Here is a 20,986-nt window from a genome sequence, read left to right as displayed (position 1 = left end):
GAGCTATGCATTCACTTTCAGTCGCAGCTAGATAAACCTATCTTCACTTGGTTTTTATAGATTTGGTTGATGATTTGCTATGGGATTTGGAAAGTCAGGAATGAAGTGGTTTTCACAAAACTCAACCTAATCCAATGTTAGTAATGCGATTTGTGAATAAGTGGATAAAGGAGAAGTAGAGGGGTTTCTCACCTTCAAATGCACCGCTACACAATCTTGGCTTCTTAGCTTAGCTCACAATACTTTCCTCACTAAAAACACCATCCAGTGAGATACCCTTACCCACCATGATCTTTGTATTTGTTAATCTTCTCCGAACTTGTTTTTTATCAATCAATAAATAATAATATAAAAAAGGGGGAAAAAAAGAAATGGTTTGCATTTAAAGTTCATCGTAAAATCCTCATGCACAAGTTTCCATAAAACGTTACAACTTCAAGAGCAATTTTGATTTCCACAACAGACGCTGCCACCATCTCTAACAAAAACTAAATCAAATAGAGTTAGGACTGAGCAAATCAACCAATAATTTTGCGGGTAATTTTCATCTGAACCTCCTGAAATTTGGTCTATGTCATTTTTAGTCCAAAAAAACAAAGACTTTGCATCTACGTCTCCAGAAACTATTGAAAAAATCAATTTAATGACAAATTATCACTTTTATGACGAATTTGCCCCTTTTTTTTAATTTAAAATTTTTTATTTTTACATTTTAAGGGGGCTAAAGTTTATTAATTTACAAAATCAGACCCTCTTTCGTTACCTGATTCCCAAATCCCTGGTTCTACCAATTCTAAATCCTTATTTTTCAAATCCTAGATGAAGATTAAAAAATGAAAATTAATGGGTGAAGTATAAATCCCAGCGTTTTTTTAAGCCCATCAAGAAATCGGTTTTGGGGGTTTTTCAGTCTCAAGTTTGCTATTGATTTGCTAGTTTTCAGGCTACATTAAGCCAAAGGCTGAAGGTTGTCGCGGCGCTTCAATCCTATCAAGTTTGGTTGCTCTGCTAATCTTACTCCTGATTCTCACCTTAAGAGATTTTCTTTTTTGCTGACGCTGGTGATATTAGGGTTTTTTTTTTTCCCTTTAGATCTCTGTCTCAATGCTTATCAGCTAATTCTCAGATAGAAACAAGTTCTATTTGGTGCTTTGTCTACTGCCATTTCTGAAGTTTGTGACATGTTTCCTTCCGTTTCCGGCTGTAGAAAACTCTGAGGTTTTTAAGCTTGATGCAGACCGACCAACGAAGAAAGGTAAATATACATATACATCCTTTTTTGATTTATGATTTATCTGTTTAGTTTCACATCATTTTCAAGATCAAATTTGATGTTTGTTTATGGGTTCTTTTCTGGTTTTACATCTTATGGGTGAAACGTAATCCCAAGGATTTGGGAATCGGTTAGGGCCTGTTTGGTTATTTGAGTCTGAAAATTTCAAATCTACAAATTTCAAATCAATGGAGTCATGTTTCATAAAATTAAAAATAATTGGAATGAAATCTATGAATTTATCCTAAAAAAATATTTATGTAGTCATGGATTTGGACCTGTTAGGGCCTGTTTGGTTATTTGAGTCTGAAAATTTCAAATCTACAAATTTCAAATCAATGGAGTCATGTTTCATAAAATTAAAAATAATTGGAATGAAATCTATGAATTTATCCTAAAAAAATATTTATGGAGTCATGGCTCAAATATTTAACGCTTTTATAGGAGTGAAATCTTTCACTCCTAGATTTCACCTCATATCCATAAATCTACATATTCAAAAATGGTGAATCTTTAGATTTCATGAATCCAGAGGTTCACACAACCATACCGATATAAATCTCCCACTTGTGAATCCTAGATTCATCTAACCAAACATGCCTCTAATGAAGGAAGGTTTGATTTTATAAATTAATAACTTTAACCCCTTAAAATATAAAATAATAATAATAATAATAATTTTAAATAAATAAATTTTAAAAAAAAAAAAAAACAAATTCATCATATAAGTGATAATTTGTCCTTAAATTAACTTTTTCTATAGTACAAGAAGAGGCAAATGCAAAGTCTCAGTTTAATGAAAATTACCTTAATTTGAAGACACGGCAACCATCTTTCCCTCTTCATTACAATTGCACTTAGGACTTCAGGAGGTAGGTAACCTACTCTCCAATATCCAAATTAAAACTTGGCTAACTACAAGCAAGAAATCTATTGCATTCAATGATGGATAAGTACAAAATTGCTTAAATGCAATCTCCATCTAACCTCATTAACATAAATTTACCTGAGGCCTATAGTCAAAGATTGATAATACCTCAGGCTCATGCTTCAAATATTCGAAGTAGCTTTGTTCTGTATAAATTTGTTCAACTGTTACAGAATCTGGGGGTTACTTCAGCTGAAACAACTCCCCTAGAGAAATCATTCCTTAATTCATCACTCACTTGACTGACCTCATTGGAAGATGGGAAGCAAATAAAATAGATTTTTCAGGTATAAGAGGGAGATGGGGAACACCAAAATTGCTTCAGTAATGCGCATTTAACGTCAATGGTCGAGATTGAATCCGACAGTTTGAATTGTTTCGCATGAATGCGCAGGACTGAAGCAAAGTCATGGGGATCACAACGTTCATAAAATGAAGACGAACAAAAACTTCAGCAACATCTTGCAATAGAGACTTTGGACCGAATATGAGGCAGACAGTAATTACCTGTCCTAGAATTAAGGCTAGGAAAACAACCATATATGCAGCAATCCTATAATATGGTAAACAAAAACTCACACAAGTCTTCCAAGAAACTTCCATATTCAAGCATGAAAGGATCCATCTTACAGAAAATTGAACCCCTTACGCAGAGAAACTCAACAAGAACAAAGACAGACAAGAAATAACTCCAGGGGGATTGTAAGGAAGGATCCGCTAACCTAGGAAATAAAATAAAGAGCATAATACAGCAGCAAAAGGAAAGAAAAGAAGGAACACAAAAAGGCCTGCTACCTCAGCAGTAATATCAGCGTCTGTCCGTCTTTCCCTTTCCACGTTTCCCAGAGTACAGATGCTTTGGCTTCAATGTGGGAATGACCCTATCTGCCTCTCCCCGACGAGCATCTTTGTTCCTCTTCATCACGGACTTCTTAGCAAGCTTCCAAGCCTTAACTTTTTGCTCGGAGTCCTTGAAGCCTTCTCCTGGGATAAGTTCACTAGGTGGCCGTGAAGTTGACCTTGACCGAGGTCGAGACATCATCCGCATCTTCTTCTTAGAGCGGTCAGCATCAACATCCATATCATCACCGCCATCACCTTCCCTGGCCACCGACCTTTCCCTCTTCCGACCCATCCTAGAGGCAGACCTGCCACGGGCACGGTTAATCGCTGCATTGGGGTCCAAACCCAATGCAGATAGCTGTCTACCCATCCTCTTAGACGTGAACTTGTTGTCTTTGTCAAATTTCCTTGGTACTGTAGGCCGGCTTTCTGCAGTGCTCTTCTTGATCCTATGCTGTTGAATGAGCAAGCTTTTCTTTTTCCTGATCTCAGCCAATGCTTCCTTCTCTTCTGGAGTCAACTCCTGACCATCCATCTCAAAATCATCCTCGGGCTCTTGCTCAAGTTTTAGACCCTCCTCTCTTTCCAATTCTTCAAGCCTATGCAAGATATCTGGATCAATAAAATCATAAACATTGTGCCCCTCGAAAATTTCAGGCATTATATCTTCTTTCCATTCTTCATTGGCCAACATATAGTGTTTCTTCAAGCTAGCAGAATAGACACCAGCCCCACCATTCTCTTCCTCCAAATCTTTTTCAAGTTTTTTATTCTCTTTCTCAGCAGCTTCCTTAGCCTTGGCTTCCAAAACTGCCTGAGGTATACAAGGAGGTCTCTCCTTTTCATCTCGCTTCTTGGGCATTGCAACATGAAATCGATTCAAGCAGTCATTGATCTTCTTTGACTTCATCTTCAATTCCACCCGTTGATCCAGTAACCTCTCACAGGCCGCATTCTTGACGGCAATAACCCCTTCCTCCGTTAAAGTGCTCATGGTCAACAATACCCCATCACTGTCAGTAGCCTCACCACCTTGGCCTAATACAGTCTTCATTGCTTCAGATTTCATCTCCATGACCAACTTCATGTCCTCTTCTGGCAGCTGATCCAAAGGCTGCAAATCAGTCTTGTTGCAGACTATAACCAGTGGTTTATTCATAAATAATGACTTGATGCTATGGAACAAGGCTGCCTGCTGGGCAATGGTATATCCACAGGATCCAGAGATGTCCAAGAAGAACAATACTGCAGCACGTAGGTGAGCAAGAGCTGTGATACTGCACATCTCAATGATGTTACGATCTTCAAAAGGACGATCCAAAATCCCAGGCGTATCAATGACCTGGTACCTTAAGTACTTGAAGTCTGTGTGGCCAACAAAGAGAGATTTTGTGGTAAATGCATATGGCTGGACATCCACATCAGCCCTAGTGATCTTGTTGATGAAAGAGCTCTTCCCAACATTAGGATACCCACAAATCAAAAGTGTTCTTGTGTTTGGATCAATCGAAGGAAGCCTTGCCATGTGCTGTCTGACCTGTTCCAAATAAGCCAAACTTGGGGCAATACGCTTGATGACAGTACACATTCGACCAAGTGCTGCAACCTTCAGAGACTTGCACCGGTAAAGTGAGTCTCCATACTTCAACAGCTTCACATAATCTTTTGCAATCTTACCAATAAGATTCCTAGCAGTGTTGATCTGACCGAGAGCAAGTTTGTAGTGATCTTTGTTGTAGAGGACATGGAGAAGATCTCCATAGAACGGATGAATGTCATCCAACCGAGGGAATTCATCAATAATAGCAGAGAGCTTCTCATGAAAATTCGTTTGGGTGTATTTCACCTTGCGCATATAGAACTGCCGCAACCGATTGATGGCATAACCCTTGTGGACAACCGTTGGTGTCTGTCGTTGGGTCCTGGACAGAATGATATCAATGAAATCCTTGCCAGCAGGGACAACGGTGATCTTCTTGAAGTTGTATTGCACCATCTTTACGGTTTAAGTTTATCAAATGTAATTCACCCAAATAAAAATTAGCTGTTTTCCTGAAACAAGTACCATCATGCAGAAAATATGAGACCTCAGGATTTTAATTTAGGGGTTTATAGAACCAGATCATTGAATCTGAAAAAGGCATATCATAAAACTAGGTGAACAAATAATCGACCAGCGATGCATGGGGAAACAGAAAGCAAAAAAATTGTAAACGAAATATCTTATTGAATACCCTGGTCTGTTTCCAAACTGAAATGATAAAAGTTAATGATTGTTAGTATATCAAAACACACTGGATTTTTGAACTATTGACACACACAGACACCCCTCACATCATTAAAATGTAGATTCATGGAGAGGAATCAAAAATCAAAAGCAGACCTGGGTTTTGTACCAAACAACGAAACAAGTACACTGTTATCATAAGGAAATCATACACAATAATACCTGCAATTCCAAAGAGGAAGAAGACGGCGACTAACCGCTGGTTGCCGCTGGTTGCTTCCGTTAGTTTCCGCTGATTGAAGGGGCAGAGTAGCTAGCGTGCGTTAGGGTTTCCAAGCTTGAAGAACCAGGAATCAACGGATTTAGGGAGGGTTCAATATAGCTAGGGTTAACCAACTCTACTGAGTGTGTAACTGACACTTTCTCAGAGGCCATTCAACGAATACGAATGCAGTTGGAAGCGGATTTCGGCTACCCATTTACAGGTCTTTCAAACCTTAAGGATGTGATCTAATGTAATCGCTAAGATTGGGAGGATAGAACGCAGGCTTTGGATCCGCAGAAATTCGACCTTTGCCGCCTTCCTCTGTCGCTTCTTGTATCCCTCCCTCTTGAAAAGTCTAAAACCCTAGGTTTTCTTATGGAACTTTTTTAGGTTAGAGTAAGGCGTAAATCAACAAATTTACCAAAATTATTCACTTTCAGGGTGGCCCGGCGGCCTGCCACGAAATCCAGAAACCAGACCGGAGTAAATCAAACTGAACCGGTTGGAACCGAATTGGAATGAAAAACAGGTAAACTTAACACCATGTAAGCTGTTAGGAAGTTCAGGTACAGCAATTGTTTGGATACTGATACGTATGACAATTAATCATCTCATATGACAAATAGTACTTTTTCAATAAATCAGCTCAACAAGTCGTGTACATCAATCCATATGATTGATTTGAATAAATACTATACGAGAGCAAAAATACGGAGGGTGAGGGGGATTTCATCTCTATAAAATTGATTTTTTGCAATTAATTTAAAATTTTTATGCTTCCATAAAAATATTAAAAAATATAAAAAAAAAACCTCTTTATAGCATTTTTTTTTTTTTCATTCTTCTAATGTCTGTCTATATCTAAGATAAAGAATAAAAATATCATACTATCATTAAAAAATACGTATTTGATTCGTGATAGATTTTAATTGATAAAATTGTCTTATTTCTCTTTTACATAGACTTCTCATTTAGTTAAGGGTATTAATTGCGTATTGAAACCGTTTAACCGTACCGTTCAAAATTCTATATGGTAGGTACCGAAACCGAATTTCTTCGGTACGGTTCCGGATTTAGGTATGTACCGAAACCGTACCAAATTAAGGGATATAAATGTAAATTTATAATGAAAACACTTCACATTTACCATATCTATAATTTCTTATTTCAGTTTTTCGTTCGTTATTCACTCTTCTTCTTAGATTTACTTGCTTTGTCTCTATTAATATCAATTTCTATCAATTGTTTGGTCGCAATTTCATTAGGATCTTAATGAACTAATAACAAAAGTGGCATGGGTTTGTTTGTACCAAAAGTGTGCCACACTAGATACCGTATTTAAACCATTTTTCCGTACCGATTTAATATTGAAACCGTACCGTACCATTTAAATTCAATACGGTACGATGCGATTTATGCTTTAGGTATTCAAAGTTGGTACCGTACCAATTGACACCCTTACATTTAGTTATTTGGAATAACATATTTGTCCTACATTGTCCTTGCTTCAAGCGAACTCGCTTTCTTATTAATTTACTTCAAATACAATGGCAATATATATTGGGATTATGCTTATAGTAATGTAAAGAAGGTAGCAAACAAGATACGATTCTACAAAATAATGCAGCCATGATGCTAGTGCTTGCTCTATCCAACTTTTTTAATGGAATTTGATGTGTGCTTTTTAGGTCTGTTGATTTCTATTACATTGTCAACATTAATAGATTCATACCAATGGAGGGTTAATTGAATGATTAAGGGCTTGTTTGGTTACATGAGTTTGGAGATTTCAAATATCTAGAGATTTCAAATCTATGGAGTCATAATTTATAAAATTTAAATGTTTAGTTGTGAAATGAAATCTGTAAATTCATCCTAAAAAACTATTTGATCGACATGATTTTTGTGAATGTGCAAATGTATAGCTTTTTTGAAATCTCTGGATTTCACCCCTTACCCATAAATCTACAAATTCACGTTTTTAGTGCAAAAAGGTGAATCTCTAGATTTCATGAATCTAAAGATTTTTACAATCAAACGGGTATAATTCTCAGATTCATGAATCTAGAGATTTGAAATCTCTGAATTCATGTAACCAAATAGGCCCTTAATATCTAATCCCTTAATAGAACATCACTTCACAATGGAGAGGTTGTGGGTTCAACCCTTACCGGCGTCCGACGGCATATGTAATATCTAATCTCCAATTTCCCAATATATAAAGCGCCTTTGTTACCAAAAAACATTACACACATTCACAAATATTTAGTAAATTATACATTCATTATCTTCTAAATTGGCATGAATACAAGAATTTAACAACTTTGATAGTAATTTTAGTAAAAAAAAAAAAAAACACATATCTCAAGTAAAAAAGTTATAAAAATAAGAAAATAAATTCAAGTAACTTAGACAGATAAGTTTATCGCATCTTATTAGTAATCGGACGGATTCGGATATGAATACCTCTAAACGAATGCAGATGTGAATTCGGTGGTAAATTTTAATTTTTCATTTATACCCCTACTAATAGGGACTCCGATTTAGAATCATATGTAGAATCCGGATCTTCTCCCCGTCGGGGGAGCACTCTCACATGCAAGGTTTAAAGTATCGGTATCGAGTATCGTATCGGTCAAGTGATTTTAAGAGACTTCTCCCTTTGGCTAATGCATTATGTGTAATTCAATGGAGAGACGGACGGATGTATCGATCGGTTGGGTCAAATATGGATACGTATCGGCTAGTATCGTATGGTATCGTGGGATACTTTAAACCTTGCTCACATGGTTTCCTGACCACAAAAACTAGTGAGTCCACTGGTGGAGAAAAACTTTTTTTTTTATTTTTTTCAAAAAGTATTTTTCACCGTGGGCCCCACTGATATTTGTGATCAGGAAGCGTTGGGGAGCACTCATCAGGTCGCTGATCCGGACTCTCATATGTACACTGCCTGTGCAGGTGTTAACTTATTACAATGATCACCTTGTGGTCTAACTGGGAAGGGGGAGTAAGGAATTCTTTTTTTCCCAGTTAATTATAAAAAAGTATTCAAAACTTACTTATATAGTTTACCTTAACCTCCTGGTGAACACTCGCTGGAATCGACAATGCATATCGTGGTTGACCGATGGATCCACCCCAAAAGCCGCATCACACTTGAGTGCTTGACAATTACGCCACCGCTCACAGAAACAGAGCTCCTTGCGAATGCCGCCTGCTGAGAAGAAACTCTGCTAATTCAAGTCTGTAGAATTACCAAGAGGAAATGTCACAGAGAGATGGTTTATTTAAACTTCATTCAGTCCCAACCTCCCCTCTCCAACACTTATAAACTCCGTCGGTGCTTATCTTCTTATTCTTATTCAACGGGAACAGTATTAAGGGAAAACCAACACCAAAGTCGTCTTCCAAACGTTCCAGCAAATGGTACTCGACGAAAACCACAAGGGCAACAGAGAAAAGAACTATCTGTTGGCTCTGACAATGCAATCCAACGCCTAATAGCCATTATAAAATCATGTTCAACGAAGAACCGCTTACTCCAAGTTCATGCCTACATCATCCGTACATTCCAAATTCAAGAATTGAGCATCTCTGCAGAATTCATGTCATTAGTTGCCCTTTCACCATTTCGGGACCTCGAGTACTCACGCAAAATTTTCTCTCAAATATCGAAACCTACAACTTCCCACTATAACATAATGATAAGAACACACTCACAAAGTGACTCGCCTGCTCAGGGCCTATTCTTTTACAACCAAATGCGAGAGCAAGGAGTCCGTCCTAACCCCTTATCGTCTTCGTTTGCCCTTAAGTCATGCACTCGGATTCCGTCTCTTAATGGTGGCAAACAGATACATGCGCGGATTTTGCGAGATGGGCACCAATCCGATCATCTACTGCTCACTACTTTGATGGGATTTTATGCTACTTGTGAGAAGGGTCTTCAGGCCTGCCAAGTGTTCGACGAAATACCCCATCCTGATACTGTCGCTTGGAATGTATTGATTTCATGCTACACTCGCAATGGTCGCACAGGAGATGCTTTGGGCCTCTTCAATGTCATGCAAAGTCCACCATATGAGTCTGAACCGGATGATGTCACTTGTCTTCTTCTCCTGCAGGCTTGTGCACACTTGGGTGCTTTGGATTTTGGTGAGAAGATTCACAAATATATCGATGAACATGGATATGGAAATGCTGTCAATCTTAAAAATTCACTTATTGCAATGTACTCACGGTGTGGATGTATGGGCAAGGCCTTTGAAGTGTTCCAAGGGATGTCTGAGAGAAATGTGGTTGCGTGGAGCGCAATGATTTCTGGGATGGCAATGAATGGCTATCAAAGACAAGCCATCCTAACTTTTGAAGAAATGCAAAGAAATGGAGTTCTTCCTGATGATCAGACCCTTACAGGGGTCCTTTCTGCCTGTAGTCATGGTGGCTTGGTTGATCAAGGTCTAGATGTCTTTCATCGTATGAAAACAGAATTTGGGTTAGTGCCAAACATCCATCACTATGGGTGCATGGTCGATCTCTTGGGTCGTGCTGGTTTGCTTGACCAGGCCTACAACCTTATAACTTCAATGGATTCTAAACCAGATCCAACAATTTGGAGGACTCTATTAGGGGCTTGTAGAATCCATGGCCATGTTGAGCTTGGAAAACGTGTTATTGAGCATTTGATTGAGTTGAAAGCACAAGAAGCGGGGGATTATGTATTACTATTGAATATTTATGCTTCATCTGGTTGCTGGGAGAAGGTAGTAGAGCTGAGGAGGTTGATGAAGGAGAAGGGGATCCAAACCACACCTGGATGTAGTACAATTGAATTAGGTGGAAAAATTCACAAGTTTGTGGTAGATGATGATTCACATCCAAGGAAAGTCGAGATTTATGAGATGTTGGATGAGATAGGACAACAACTTAAGATTGCGGGTTATGTTGCTGAAATGTCAGCCGAACTTCACAATCTTAGTGTGGAAGAGAAGGGGAGTGCTTTGTCTTATCACAGTGAGAAGCTGGCCGTTGCTTTTGGAGTTCTTTCAACTCCACCTGGCACAACAATCAGAGTGGCTAAGAACCTTCGAATCTGTGTTGATTGCCATAATTTTGCAAAGATCCTTTCAGGTGTCTATAACCGGGAGGTGGTTATTAGAGATCGCAGCCGATTCCATCATTTCCGAGAAGGATACTGCTCTTGTGGGGATTATTGGTAGCAGTTTGACTGCAGGCCAGTGAGCTACGCTTTGAAATTTCCGGTAAGTGAGTATATGATTTGCTACAGAAGACAAGAATCTAAATTATGGATATTTAAACTCTCTTGTAAATGATTTCCCATTCATGATTTTGGTTCTGCACCTGGGTTCTGATATGCTTCTTGGTGGATGAATGAGGAGAATACTGGTTCTGCATGAGCTTGCCTAGAAGGATTTTTTTTTTTTTTTTGAATGCCTGGATGGATCTTAAGCACTTCCTAAACGGATGATGCTTCCAAATTTGCTCTGATGAAGGTGGAATTCTGTGAAGCATACCATGCAAGAATCTTACAACAGGAGGTTCAGAAACCCATTTACGAATCATAACAAGTCATTCTGATTATGAGTTTGTATGCAACTGTCAAACTGAATATCATGTCCTTGAAAGTAAATATCCGTAAAGTGGGTATGCCTTTAGTCTTATACTATTCATTCCTGTCACTTATGTTCAAAAGATCTGTCACTACATATGCTGCTGATTTTGTATTTGTATCAGAGTTTCTGAATTCTAAACAGATGGATGATCTGCTGACACCTTCTAAACTCTCAATAAAAAGCATGTGTCTGTTCTATCCATTATCAAGTTTGATGTTTATTCTCAATTTGCATAGATCATACTTTGCCTGTGCAAACTCTGCAAGCTCGTTTCCAGCTTTTTAAAATCTGAGTTAGTATTTATTTGGATGCTACCATTTTTCTTATTTCAGAGTTGTTGAGTTTTTAATATGGAACGCTCGCTATGAACTTATTTAAGCTATTGATCCTCAACTCAACTCAGGTAGCCATTATTGCAGCTACCTGTGGTGCCAAAACATGTCAAAACTGAGGATCATTTTCTATCATAATGTCTCTGGATAACTTACAGGTGCCTCATTTGCTGATCATCATGCTACAAGTCTACAACTGGGAAAACTTGTGTTTTTCATGATAAAATAAAATATAAATAAATAAAAGAAGAAAAAACATAGGGATACAATGTAGTGGCTCAGCTGGATAGGGATTCTGAATATTTGATGATGCTAATAGAATGTGTAAGGGGTCTTGTACTGTAAATATAATTTAGATCATGGTTTGTTGATGAAATATAGGAGAAGAGTTCTTTATATGGTAAAAAATTCATTTATCTCAAATTTTTCACAAGAAAAAGAAAAAAGAAAGAAGAAAACAACGAATTAAAAAAAGAAAAAACTACAACTAACTCCTTCATCCCAGTGTGCTAAGAAAGTAGGCTATAGGAGTACCCTGGCCTGTGGTTTGAACAGCTAATCCTCCTCATACAATGTTGTCGTAAAAATTTGCTTGGGACTCCTTGGTTCGCTCCTAATCCGGGTCTGGTTCCTGAGATAAAACAATGGTGAGAGTGGGCTGCCTCTAGGGACGTGAAGCCACCTCCAATTATTAAGTCAATCCAGGTAAGAAAACTAGAGAGTCCCCTTAAGGAATAATTGTCCAAGAGAATGAAGATGAGAATGTTCTTCAGGAGTTAATGCATGAGAATAATAGCTGGAGTATTCAAGTCCTCTTACCGTTAATTGTGTGTAGTGAGGTGATATATACAGTTGATCCATACCTTTGGTGGATAAGGATGCCTAACAACCCTTCAATCCTCAGAGGCTTGAATGGAGGGTGGAGATGACTTCTTAGAGAGGCTTGTGCAATAGGCCAAACTGTGAGATCTTTACGTTGGTATAAGATCTTGTTGATGAGTCCAGCAGTCAGTCTCACATTGATACTGACGTGACACCAGCCAGCAGTTGGGGGAACAAAAATGTGCAGATGCAAGGCTCGAGGTAAGCTTGGGTCAAGTAAGAAGCTTCCTTGTCAACAATGAGCATTTAATGTCTCTAGATGCATTCAATGCTAAATTAAATGTTGTGATTGATGTTTGGATAAAAGACACGCCAAATCTGTTGCCAGCGCCACTTCTACCAAGAAGTCACATGATGACAGTTGTGTGTCACTGTGATGCATGATTCTTGGGTTCTCAGCTGATATTTCCTCTAAGAAGCCCCATAGCTGAGAAGCATCAATTGAACTATCTTGGACCAAGCTTGATCCCTTGGTTTGGTTCAAGTGGCCTACTCCGATTCAGAGATTTGGACCATAATGACGATAAAATACGAGCACCCTAAGAACATGTATAGAGACGGATTTTCTGTAGTTATGATTTTTTGGTGCTGGGTTTATTCAAAGGATATTCAGACTTGAAGAAAGACAAGAGAGGCTATTGCTCACTGAGGTGAACTTTAACCCTTTAAAATTTCCTATGACTTCTTGCGAAGAAAATGCAACATTTGTTCTTTTTTTATTTATTATTATTTAATATTTATATAATGGGAAGAAAAGTATTTCATTATTGCTTAAAATTTACATCAAAGGTAGTAGAGACCACTAGAGTACATCATCAAAAGACATGAATGATAAATCATTGAAAAGCAGAATATTTATAGGTAAGGTTTTAGATGGGATTATAGTTATCTGGATATAGGGGTATCAATTTGTAGTCAGAACCGTTAAAACCGAACCACAACGGCCCGTTATAGTTAGAACCGACTAGTATAGCCCGAACCGGCCCAAAATGAACCTTAATGAGTTGTGTTTGGGTTGACGCTAGCGAACCAAACCACAACCTCTTATAACCGTTTGTGTTTTATATTAAAGTGGGACTTGCCCCCTTCTTTGATTTTATTACTAATGTATCCCAAAATGACTACCAACCTTTAATGAGTTGTGTTGAGTTGAGGTGAGTGGCATCTCCATATTTTAAATCCCAAATCCCTTTCTTTCCTTCTTTTTCCTTGTCGTTCCCCTTTTATTGTTCTTGTTTAATCCAAACCACAACCTCTTATAACCTGTTTGTAGTTTTATATTAAATAGTATTTGAATCGTCATATTACCACTAGGTAGTTGATATAGACAATTATAAAAATTAAACATGAATTCAAAGATCAAATAGTCATTCTACTACTTTTAAGGGACAATTAAAAAGCTTAAGTATGAATGTAGACAATTATAAAAATTAAACATGAATTCAAAGATCAAATAGTCATTCTACTACTTTTAAGGGACAATTAAAAGGCTTAAGTATGAATGTCCAACTGTCCAACTGAATGTATTAAGTTTATTAAAATTGATTAAATACTTATCCAATTAAAATGTGTTTATTTTGCATATCAAACTAAAATATCAATCTCTTTTTGCAGATGATACTTTTCTTTTTGCCGTGCGGAGAAAGAAGATGCTTTGGCCCTCAAAGCGGTGTTAGAACTTTTCTCCGATATTACCGGCCAACAAATTAATTTTGAAAAAAGTGGGGCTTTCTTTAGCAAAAATGTGATTCCTAGCAACAAAAAAATGATATTGTCATCTCTGGGCATCAATAAAATGCAGAAGGATTCAGTCTATCTAGGCTCTTAGTTGGTACATGGTCGATCCAAAATGAAAAACCTGAGGTTTGTAACCAACAAAATGAAGAAAAAATTGGCACTGTGGAAAGCGGCGAGCCTTTCCTTTGCAGGGAGGGGGTACTACTACAGTCTGTCCTTCAAGCGCAATCATTGTACCACATGCAATGCTTTAAGTTCCCAAAGACGTTGTGCAAAGAAATTGATTCCCCTCGCCAAAAATTTTGGTTAGGGAATCCAAAGAAAGGAGAAGCAACTAACGCTAATCTCATGGGATCGATGCTGTCAACAGAAAGAGAAGGGTGGTTTGGGTTTTTAGAAAATGGAAGATATCAATAATGCATTGCTCCTAAAACAAGGATTGAGAATTCTCAAAAACCTAGACGCATTATGGGTGTAGATATTGAAGGCGAGATATTTCCCAAATACCACACCTTTCGATCCCAAGGTTTTGAAGAAAAAGGGCTCTTGGACTTGGAACAGCATCCGAGAAATCTTACCTACCCTCGAAAAAATGGTCTGGAGGAAAATTGGAAATGGAAGGACTACATCATTTTGGTTTGATCCATGGATAAAAGAACCAATGGATCGATCATATCTAACACCAAATACTGATCTGTGGGCAAGAAATGCGTCAGTTGAACAAGTGGCATTCAACCATCAAAACAGGGAGTTAATCTTTCCTCAACCTTCCCAAGTTTATAGCATTTCCAATCTAGTTTTGAATAATGAACAGGATGAGTGGAGGGCTCTTTTTTCTAGTAATGGGGAGTTCTCTGTCAAATTGGCAAGGAAATCCCTATTACAAAGAAGAGAATTGCCAGCAGCCCACTCTCTTAAAAAATGGTGGTTTTTTTTTTGGAAACTCCCCCTTCATCCCAAATTTAAATTGTTTTTTTGGCGCCTGTTAAAACAGGGCTTCCAGTGAAAGAAATTCTCTCTAAATGGATACCGATGAATCCGATATGTGAGATGTGCGAAAAAAAATGTGGAGTCTTTAGGGCATATATTCATGTCCTGTGACTGGACAAAAAGAATATGGGCTGCTGGACCCTTAGGTTTAAGTATTGAAAGATTAACACAGGGGTCTATTATGGATTTCTGCAGCTCTTTTATTCTAAACCCTAGGTTTGGAAAAGATACACAGCAATGGATGGCATCGGTTTTCATAATAACATGTTATTTTGTATGGAAGGAAAAGAATAATAAAATCTTTAATAAAGTCAATCCCAATCCAAGCAGAGTGTTACACAACACAGCTAGATGGATCCAAGACTTAAATTTATTTCTTCCTGATTATCAAGATGCCTCAAATAGTGAGACCAGTGTCATAAGTGATAAACCAAACACTTGTATTTGTAGAATTTTAACTAATATGAGTCAATTGTCTTTCTTGATATGTGCAGGGGTACATAACACAGATCTAAATAGCGTGGGATGGAGCATTGGCCTTTTTGCGAAAGGAAGACTAAGTTATGCTAGTACTGGAAGAATAGGGGAAGGAAAGGTAGACGAGGCCATACTAGTTGGGATCAAGGATGGTTTGGATCAAGCACAGAAAAGGAATATCTTACTGGATGAAATTTGGTGTGATGACAAGAATGTGCTACATCTTCTCTCATCACGGAATCACAACATTTGGCCAATAGCATATGTCCCCATTTTGGTTAACATAATATGTAATATTAAAGACTCTCACCTTAGTGGGTGTAGCCAGCCAATGCTCCAACAATGGTTTAACCATATAGCATATGAATCTTCTGCACTAGACTATCACAACAAAGTGGTTGTAATAGATACAACCAAAATATGTAGTTGTTGCTTTAACTAATATAATATATTGCTTATTTAGCATTAAAAAAAAAAACTAAAATATCAATCCAAAACGAAATGGATTTCATAGAAGGGAAAAAAAATCATATTCTCACAGAACAAGAATCCAATTTCAAGACAATCAATCACAAAATGATATTTAATAGGGTTTTTTTATTTGATGATTTGTTTCTAAAAGACTATTTAGTGGAGCCTGAGGAATGAGCTTGCAGTCTCTATGTTACTATTTATTATCTAGGTTCTTGATTTCTATAAGTGGGTGGGTTTTCCACAACGTGGAATGACTTCTAATTTTTTAATAGAAATTGATTAATAACAATTTTGCTTTGCATGAAATTGTGGCTTTTGTTGTAAGATACTCAATTGTTTCTTCTTGTTCTTTTTCTTACACACCATAAATCGTTAGTCAATTCGAGTTTAAACCGTTAGTTAGCCCGAACTCATACTGGCCCGGAAACCGTTAATTTTTCTAATGGGCCGTGTTTGAGTTAGGTGTTTTCAACCCAAAACCGCCCCAAATTGTACCGTTGACACCAATATCTGGATATTAGATAGTTCCTTAGATAAAGACGTTAGGAAAGGATTTCAGTAATATGGCCAAACAACCTTGGGCAAGTAGGAACATTATTTGCAACAATTACAGTATAACGATCGAGATTCAACCACATCATCAAATTTATATTTAATGGTCCGTATTCAGTAATGAAATATATTATTTTTATTCTTTTGGTTTGAGTTTATTTTCCGTCCTGTTACTACCTCTGCCCGTGTTCTCCCCCCGGGTTTCCCGTTCGGTCGTTCCTTTCTCACTCGGTTTCTGTGCACGCCAGATGCCCAAGTTCCGCATGATCCTTCCGGTCTTTTGGTTTGCCATGGTTTCTCTGCTCTTCTATCTCTCCATCAAGGCATCAAAGTTCCACCAAACTCAATCTATCTACAATTCTTTTTAACCCCGCGCGTTCCGCTGCGCTCCATTCGTCATTAAGGTCTGGAAACACCCAAACCGGCCATTTAATGTGGAGTTAGATTTGTTGCTTCCATTACAGATCATTAGGCCTAGGAACAAACCCAAACTAGTCCCATTCAAATGTGGAGTTAGATTAGGAAACAACCCAACCGATCCATTCAATGTGGGTTTGATTAAGTTGCTTCCATTTGAAACCGGAGGTAAATCTAAGATTGTGAGATCGAATGAGATTGAGAGAGTAAGGACAAACCTTGGGTGGAGTACCATTGTTGGAATCTGGTGTTTTGCGGCCGCCTCGTCGCCCTTTTCCTCGCCAATCCTCATCTCGCTCCGCCTCTCTCTTCTCTCTGCGCAACAGCAGGAGGGATGCGCCGGAGGTCCTCACCGGAGACATTTGAGAATTAGCCGCGAGATTCCCGCGAGATCGGCTTTCGTTGGGTTTAGATTCGGCTATCTACCGGGGCCGATTTGTAATTTATAAACTTTAAACCCTAATGCAGAAAAAATTATATTTTCATATCATACCCTTGAGCTTTAATCTAACCGTGCATGACCGTGCGTGGTCGATCTCCCGGCCGGCCCCAATAATCCGGCGTTAGGCAACATGTTGGCAATTGCTACATAGTTATATTGTATCTGATTCTGTTCATAGCCTGTTCTTGGTTAGCGAGCAGGCAAGATTAAAAATTGGGAGGGAGGCAAATAATAAGTCTAGATCACCTCCCTCTTGGGCGAGCATTAAGCCATTGCACATATTGTGTTGGCTAATGTGTGATCTACTGTTAGATTATTTTATCATATTTTAGTTCAATTACATCAATAATTCTTTTTTTTTTTTATAGAACAATTACTTCAATACAACTATATAATGTTAGGAAAAAAATTAATTCAATAATTAAATTTTAAAAAAATCAATTAGGTCATTGTTTTTTAGAAAGAATAACATAAAAAATAGAGAGAGAAAATACTTATTACGTAAATAATTACTTCAATATAATGTTAGAAAAAACAATCAGTTAAATAATTAAATTGAAAAAGAAAAAGTCAACACTACAAGAAAACCCATTTTTGGTGACGCCTTTTTTGGCAAGCGTTGCCAAATATATATTTTACCGACGGTTTACAGTAAAACTGTTGCCAAATATGTATTTTCTCCGACGGTTTGTAAAACCGTCACCAAAAACTAGGATAAGGCTAGGGTTATGATAGGGCAACACCCATCCAAAACGTAGGGAAATCATTGTTTTTGGCGACGGTTTATCGTCTAGATCGTAGATGCATGGAAATATGTTTTTCCCCGGCGGTTTTTTTACCCCCCCCCAAATGCCTAAAATGTGCGACGATTCAGTATTGTGCGTTGTTGAAAATGCCTGCTTTCTTTATTTTTGGTGTCGGTTTTTGTGAACCGTCGTTGAAAAGTCTTAAGAAATCGCCCACATTCCTAAACCGCGTGCGCCCTTGTTTTCATTCTCCCGCTTCGATTTCCTCTCGCTCTCTGCTCCCTCTTCACGATCTAGCTCTCGTTATCTCCCTCCTCACGCTCTCGCTCTCTGTGCTATCGCTCTCTTCCTCTGGTTCGCGGTATCGCCAGCTCTCTCGCTCTCTGCCTCTTCATCTCAATATTCTTGGTCACCAGTTCTCTATGTCTATCCGTATTTATCTTAGTTAGCAGTTTTTCTTCATCTTTCCCCTCCATTTATTTTCTAGTTAATGTTTGGAGCTTCAGTCACTGAAACTAGGAGCTCTGGATTTTTTTTCTCTTATTTTGGTTGATGCACCATAGACTTTGAAAAAAGTTTTGACCACCTTACAATCCAATTGATTCATGACCACCATTGCTTGCCTGTACTGATTCGATTTAAAATCTATCTCTGTTTTTACTGTTTGTGTTCATAGACCACTGTTCTTGGTTTGTGATCAGTCTACGATTGTGAAGAAAGAAAATATATGGTGATCAGTATCGATTGGTCCAAATCACTACAGGATATTCAATACTGGTACCTAAAGCCATGGAAGTTACTTCATCTTTCCTCCACATACTAAAACAGTCCAAATGAACGGCTGGTTGTTCCCTCCTGAAAAGGAGAGAAAACTGATGACATCTTCCTACTGGTCCATGTGGTTAGATGTACTAATGTTTTAGAGTAATTTACCAAATCAAATCATAAAGTTGGAGCTTTATACAATTGCCTAATTTCTATTTCGTTTTTTTTCAAGAAAAAGGACTCCAGCCCAGAAGTAGCTGATCAGATGGGTTTTTCTGATTTTTTCTTTTTTTTCTTTTGCAGGTTCTGCAAATGTTTTTTCGCTAAAGAAGTCAATTAGTTCATACCCTCATGATTTTCTATGATTTTCTGAAAAGAATACAAGAAAAATTGAGAGGGAGACAGAGAAAAAAAATTGAGAAAGAGAAAGTGAATACAAGATGATTGTAGAGATGACTTATAAAAGAAATAATTACTGTTGTCCCTTATATTATAGCTTAATTACTAAACGAACCCTGCTCTTTATGAAATTACTGTTTATTTGTTTCCAAAAAAATTACTTTTGTCTCCCTCAGCTTTAACAATGTTAAGAGACCATTACAATTGCATTTTTAATATCTATTTGACTATTTTGTCTGTCTAAAATTAAGAAGTAAGCTAGGAGGGTTAGTAGAATGGGTATGAACTTGACCTCTCAATGGAGTGGTCACGGGTTCAATCCTTGCGGGTATATTAAGAAGTCAAAATGCAATATTATTCTCATTTATAAAGAAGGAAAAAAAAAAACCAATTTTAAAGTCTACCTAGGGCGTTTGTGAGAGGTGTGAGAAAAGAAAGAGAGAAAAAATAGAGGATGTTTTTGATATGAGGTTTAAGGTTCATTCGGGCCAACGATTTACTTCCTCAGGGGGTGATCTTTTATATTAATGCCGCCGAGTGGGTGCGAATCCAAGACCTCCCCTAGGGAAGCTGGGTCTTTAACCGTTTTGACATACCACCTTTGGCTTGACTGTCAATCTTGACTCTTGATAAAGACATGAGAAGATTATTTTCTTCCATAAATGGTGGATCTATTTCTCTACTTTGAAAACCTCCATTAATTGAAGATAAGTAAAGCATAAATCATGAGTCAATGAATTATACTAGTGCGAAAGACCATATATTTCTACCCAAAAAAAAGGAAAAAGGAAAGACCATATATCAAAGCTATTTTTCTCGTCAAATGTAAGTAATATTTCCTCATAAGGGATTATGCCAATTCTCCTCTTTACCTTATTCATTTACAATAAATAAAAAACTTAAATCGTTAATATGTTAATACATATAAAAAATGTAAATAAAATAAAAAACATAAATATATAATATGCATGACTCATGATATATTCTAGGCAAAAGCGCTTGTTCTCCCCTTTGTATTAGCCCTTAATGCTTGTCTTCCTTAGAAATTAAACATTTATTTAGAACACTTTTTGTGTTTTATCTAAAGCTGTATTTGTTTGCTGGAATAAAGGTGGGGTGGGAAAAAATGGGTTCACATTTTTTTTTTTCCTACCCCACCTTTGCAAACAAATGCAGCCTAAAGGAATCTAATTAAAAAAAATCTCGATCAATTTGGAAGTAATACTTGAATTTGTCACTCTGTTGAATCCCTTATGTTATTAGAATAGCAGGATCTATTCTAAAGGCAAAATACCCATAACAAAACATAAAAATAAAACATGGATGAATATGTCATGCCAACGAGATGTAATACAAAGGAACAAGAAAAAGGATGTGATCTACTTGTATAAGAAGCTAAGATACGTAGGCTAGAAATATAATTTAAAAAAGAAAAGCATGATTTAAATGTTTGTATTATGTGTATATCACACTAGATCTTGAATACAACTGATATTCAAGTAACAAGATCCATGTTGGTCCTCATACCATGGAGGTTCTTCATGTTATAGGATTTGTGTATAAATGGATGAGATTCTCAAAAAACTATATACTTTTCAAAA

General features: G+C 37.4%; 2 protein-coding genes across 3 annotated transcripts; one reads left to right on the top strand and one right to left on the bottom strand.

Moving 5' to 3' along the window:
• Positions 1-2,446: 2,446 nt before the first annotated feature.
• On the bottom strand, positions 2,447-5,909 carry LOC149006707 (nucleolar GTP-binding protein 1-like). Of its 2 annotated transcripts, none has more exons than XM_089166613.1 (2): positions 5,494-5,909; positions 2,447-5,096 (listed from the first exon to the last, which is right to left on the bottom strand). In XM_089166613.1, the coding sequence occupies exon 2, from the start codon at positions 5,038-5,040 to the stop codon at positions 3,010-3,012; it is 2,031 nt and encodes a 676-aa protein (XP_089022739.1). In that variant the 5' UTR covers positions 5,041-5,096; positions 5,494-5,909; the 3' UTR covers positions 2,447-3,009. The 2 variants fall into 2 exon arrangements, with proteins under 2 accessions (XP_089022739.1, XP_089022740.1); XM_089166614.1 differs by having other exon boundaries at positions 5,529-5,909.
• Positions 5,910-8,620: 2,711 nt separating this feature from the next.
• Positions 8,621-11,430, top strand: LOC149006706 (Pentatricopeptide repeat (PPR) superfamily protein). The gene has a single exon (XM_089165863.1). The coding sequence runs from the start codon at positions 8,818-8,820 to the stop codon at positions 10,756-10,758; it is 1,941 nt and encodes a 646-aa protein (XP_089021989.1). The 5' UTR covers positions 8,621-8,817; the 3' UTR covers positions 10,759-11,430.
• The last annotated feature ends 9,556 nt before the right edge of the window (positions 11,431-20,986 follow it).

Source organism: Hakea prostrata, chromosome 8, assembly GCF_041222555.1.
Source record: "Hakea prostrata isolate BN-2017 chromosome 8, UWA_Hpros_2, whole genome shotgun sequence".
Lineage (NCBI taxonomy): Eukaryota > Viridiplantae > Streptophyta > Magnoliopsida > Proteales > Proteaceae > Hakea > Hakea prostrata.
Note: the sequence above shows the minus strand (reverse complement) of the source record. Positions and strands in the feature narration are given on the sequence as shown.

Excerpts from the sequence above, each read along its gene's own strand:
- LOC149006707 (XM_089166613.1), bottom strand. The coding sequence starts at position 5,040 with ATGGTGCAATACAACTTCAAGAAGATCACCGTTGTCCCTGCTGGCAAG.
- LOC149006706 (XM_089165863.1), top strand. The coding sequence starts at position 8,818 with ATGGTTTATTTAAACTTCATTCAGTCCCAACCTCCCCTCTCCAACACT.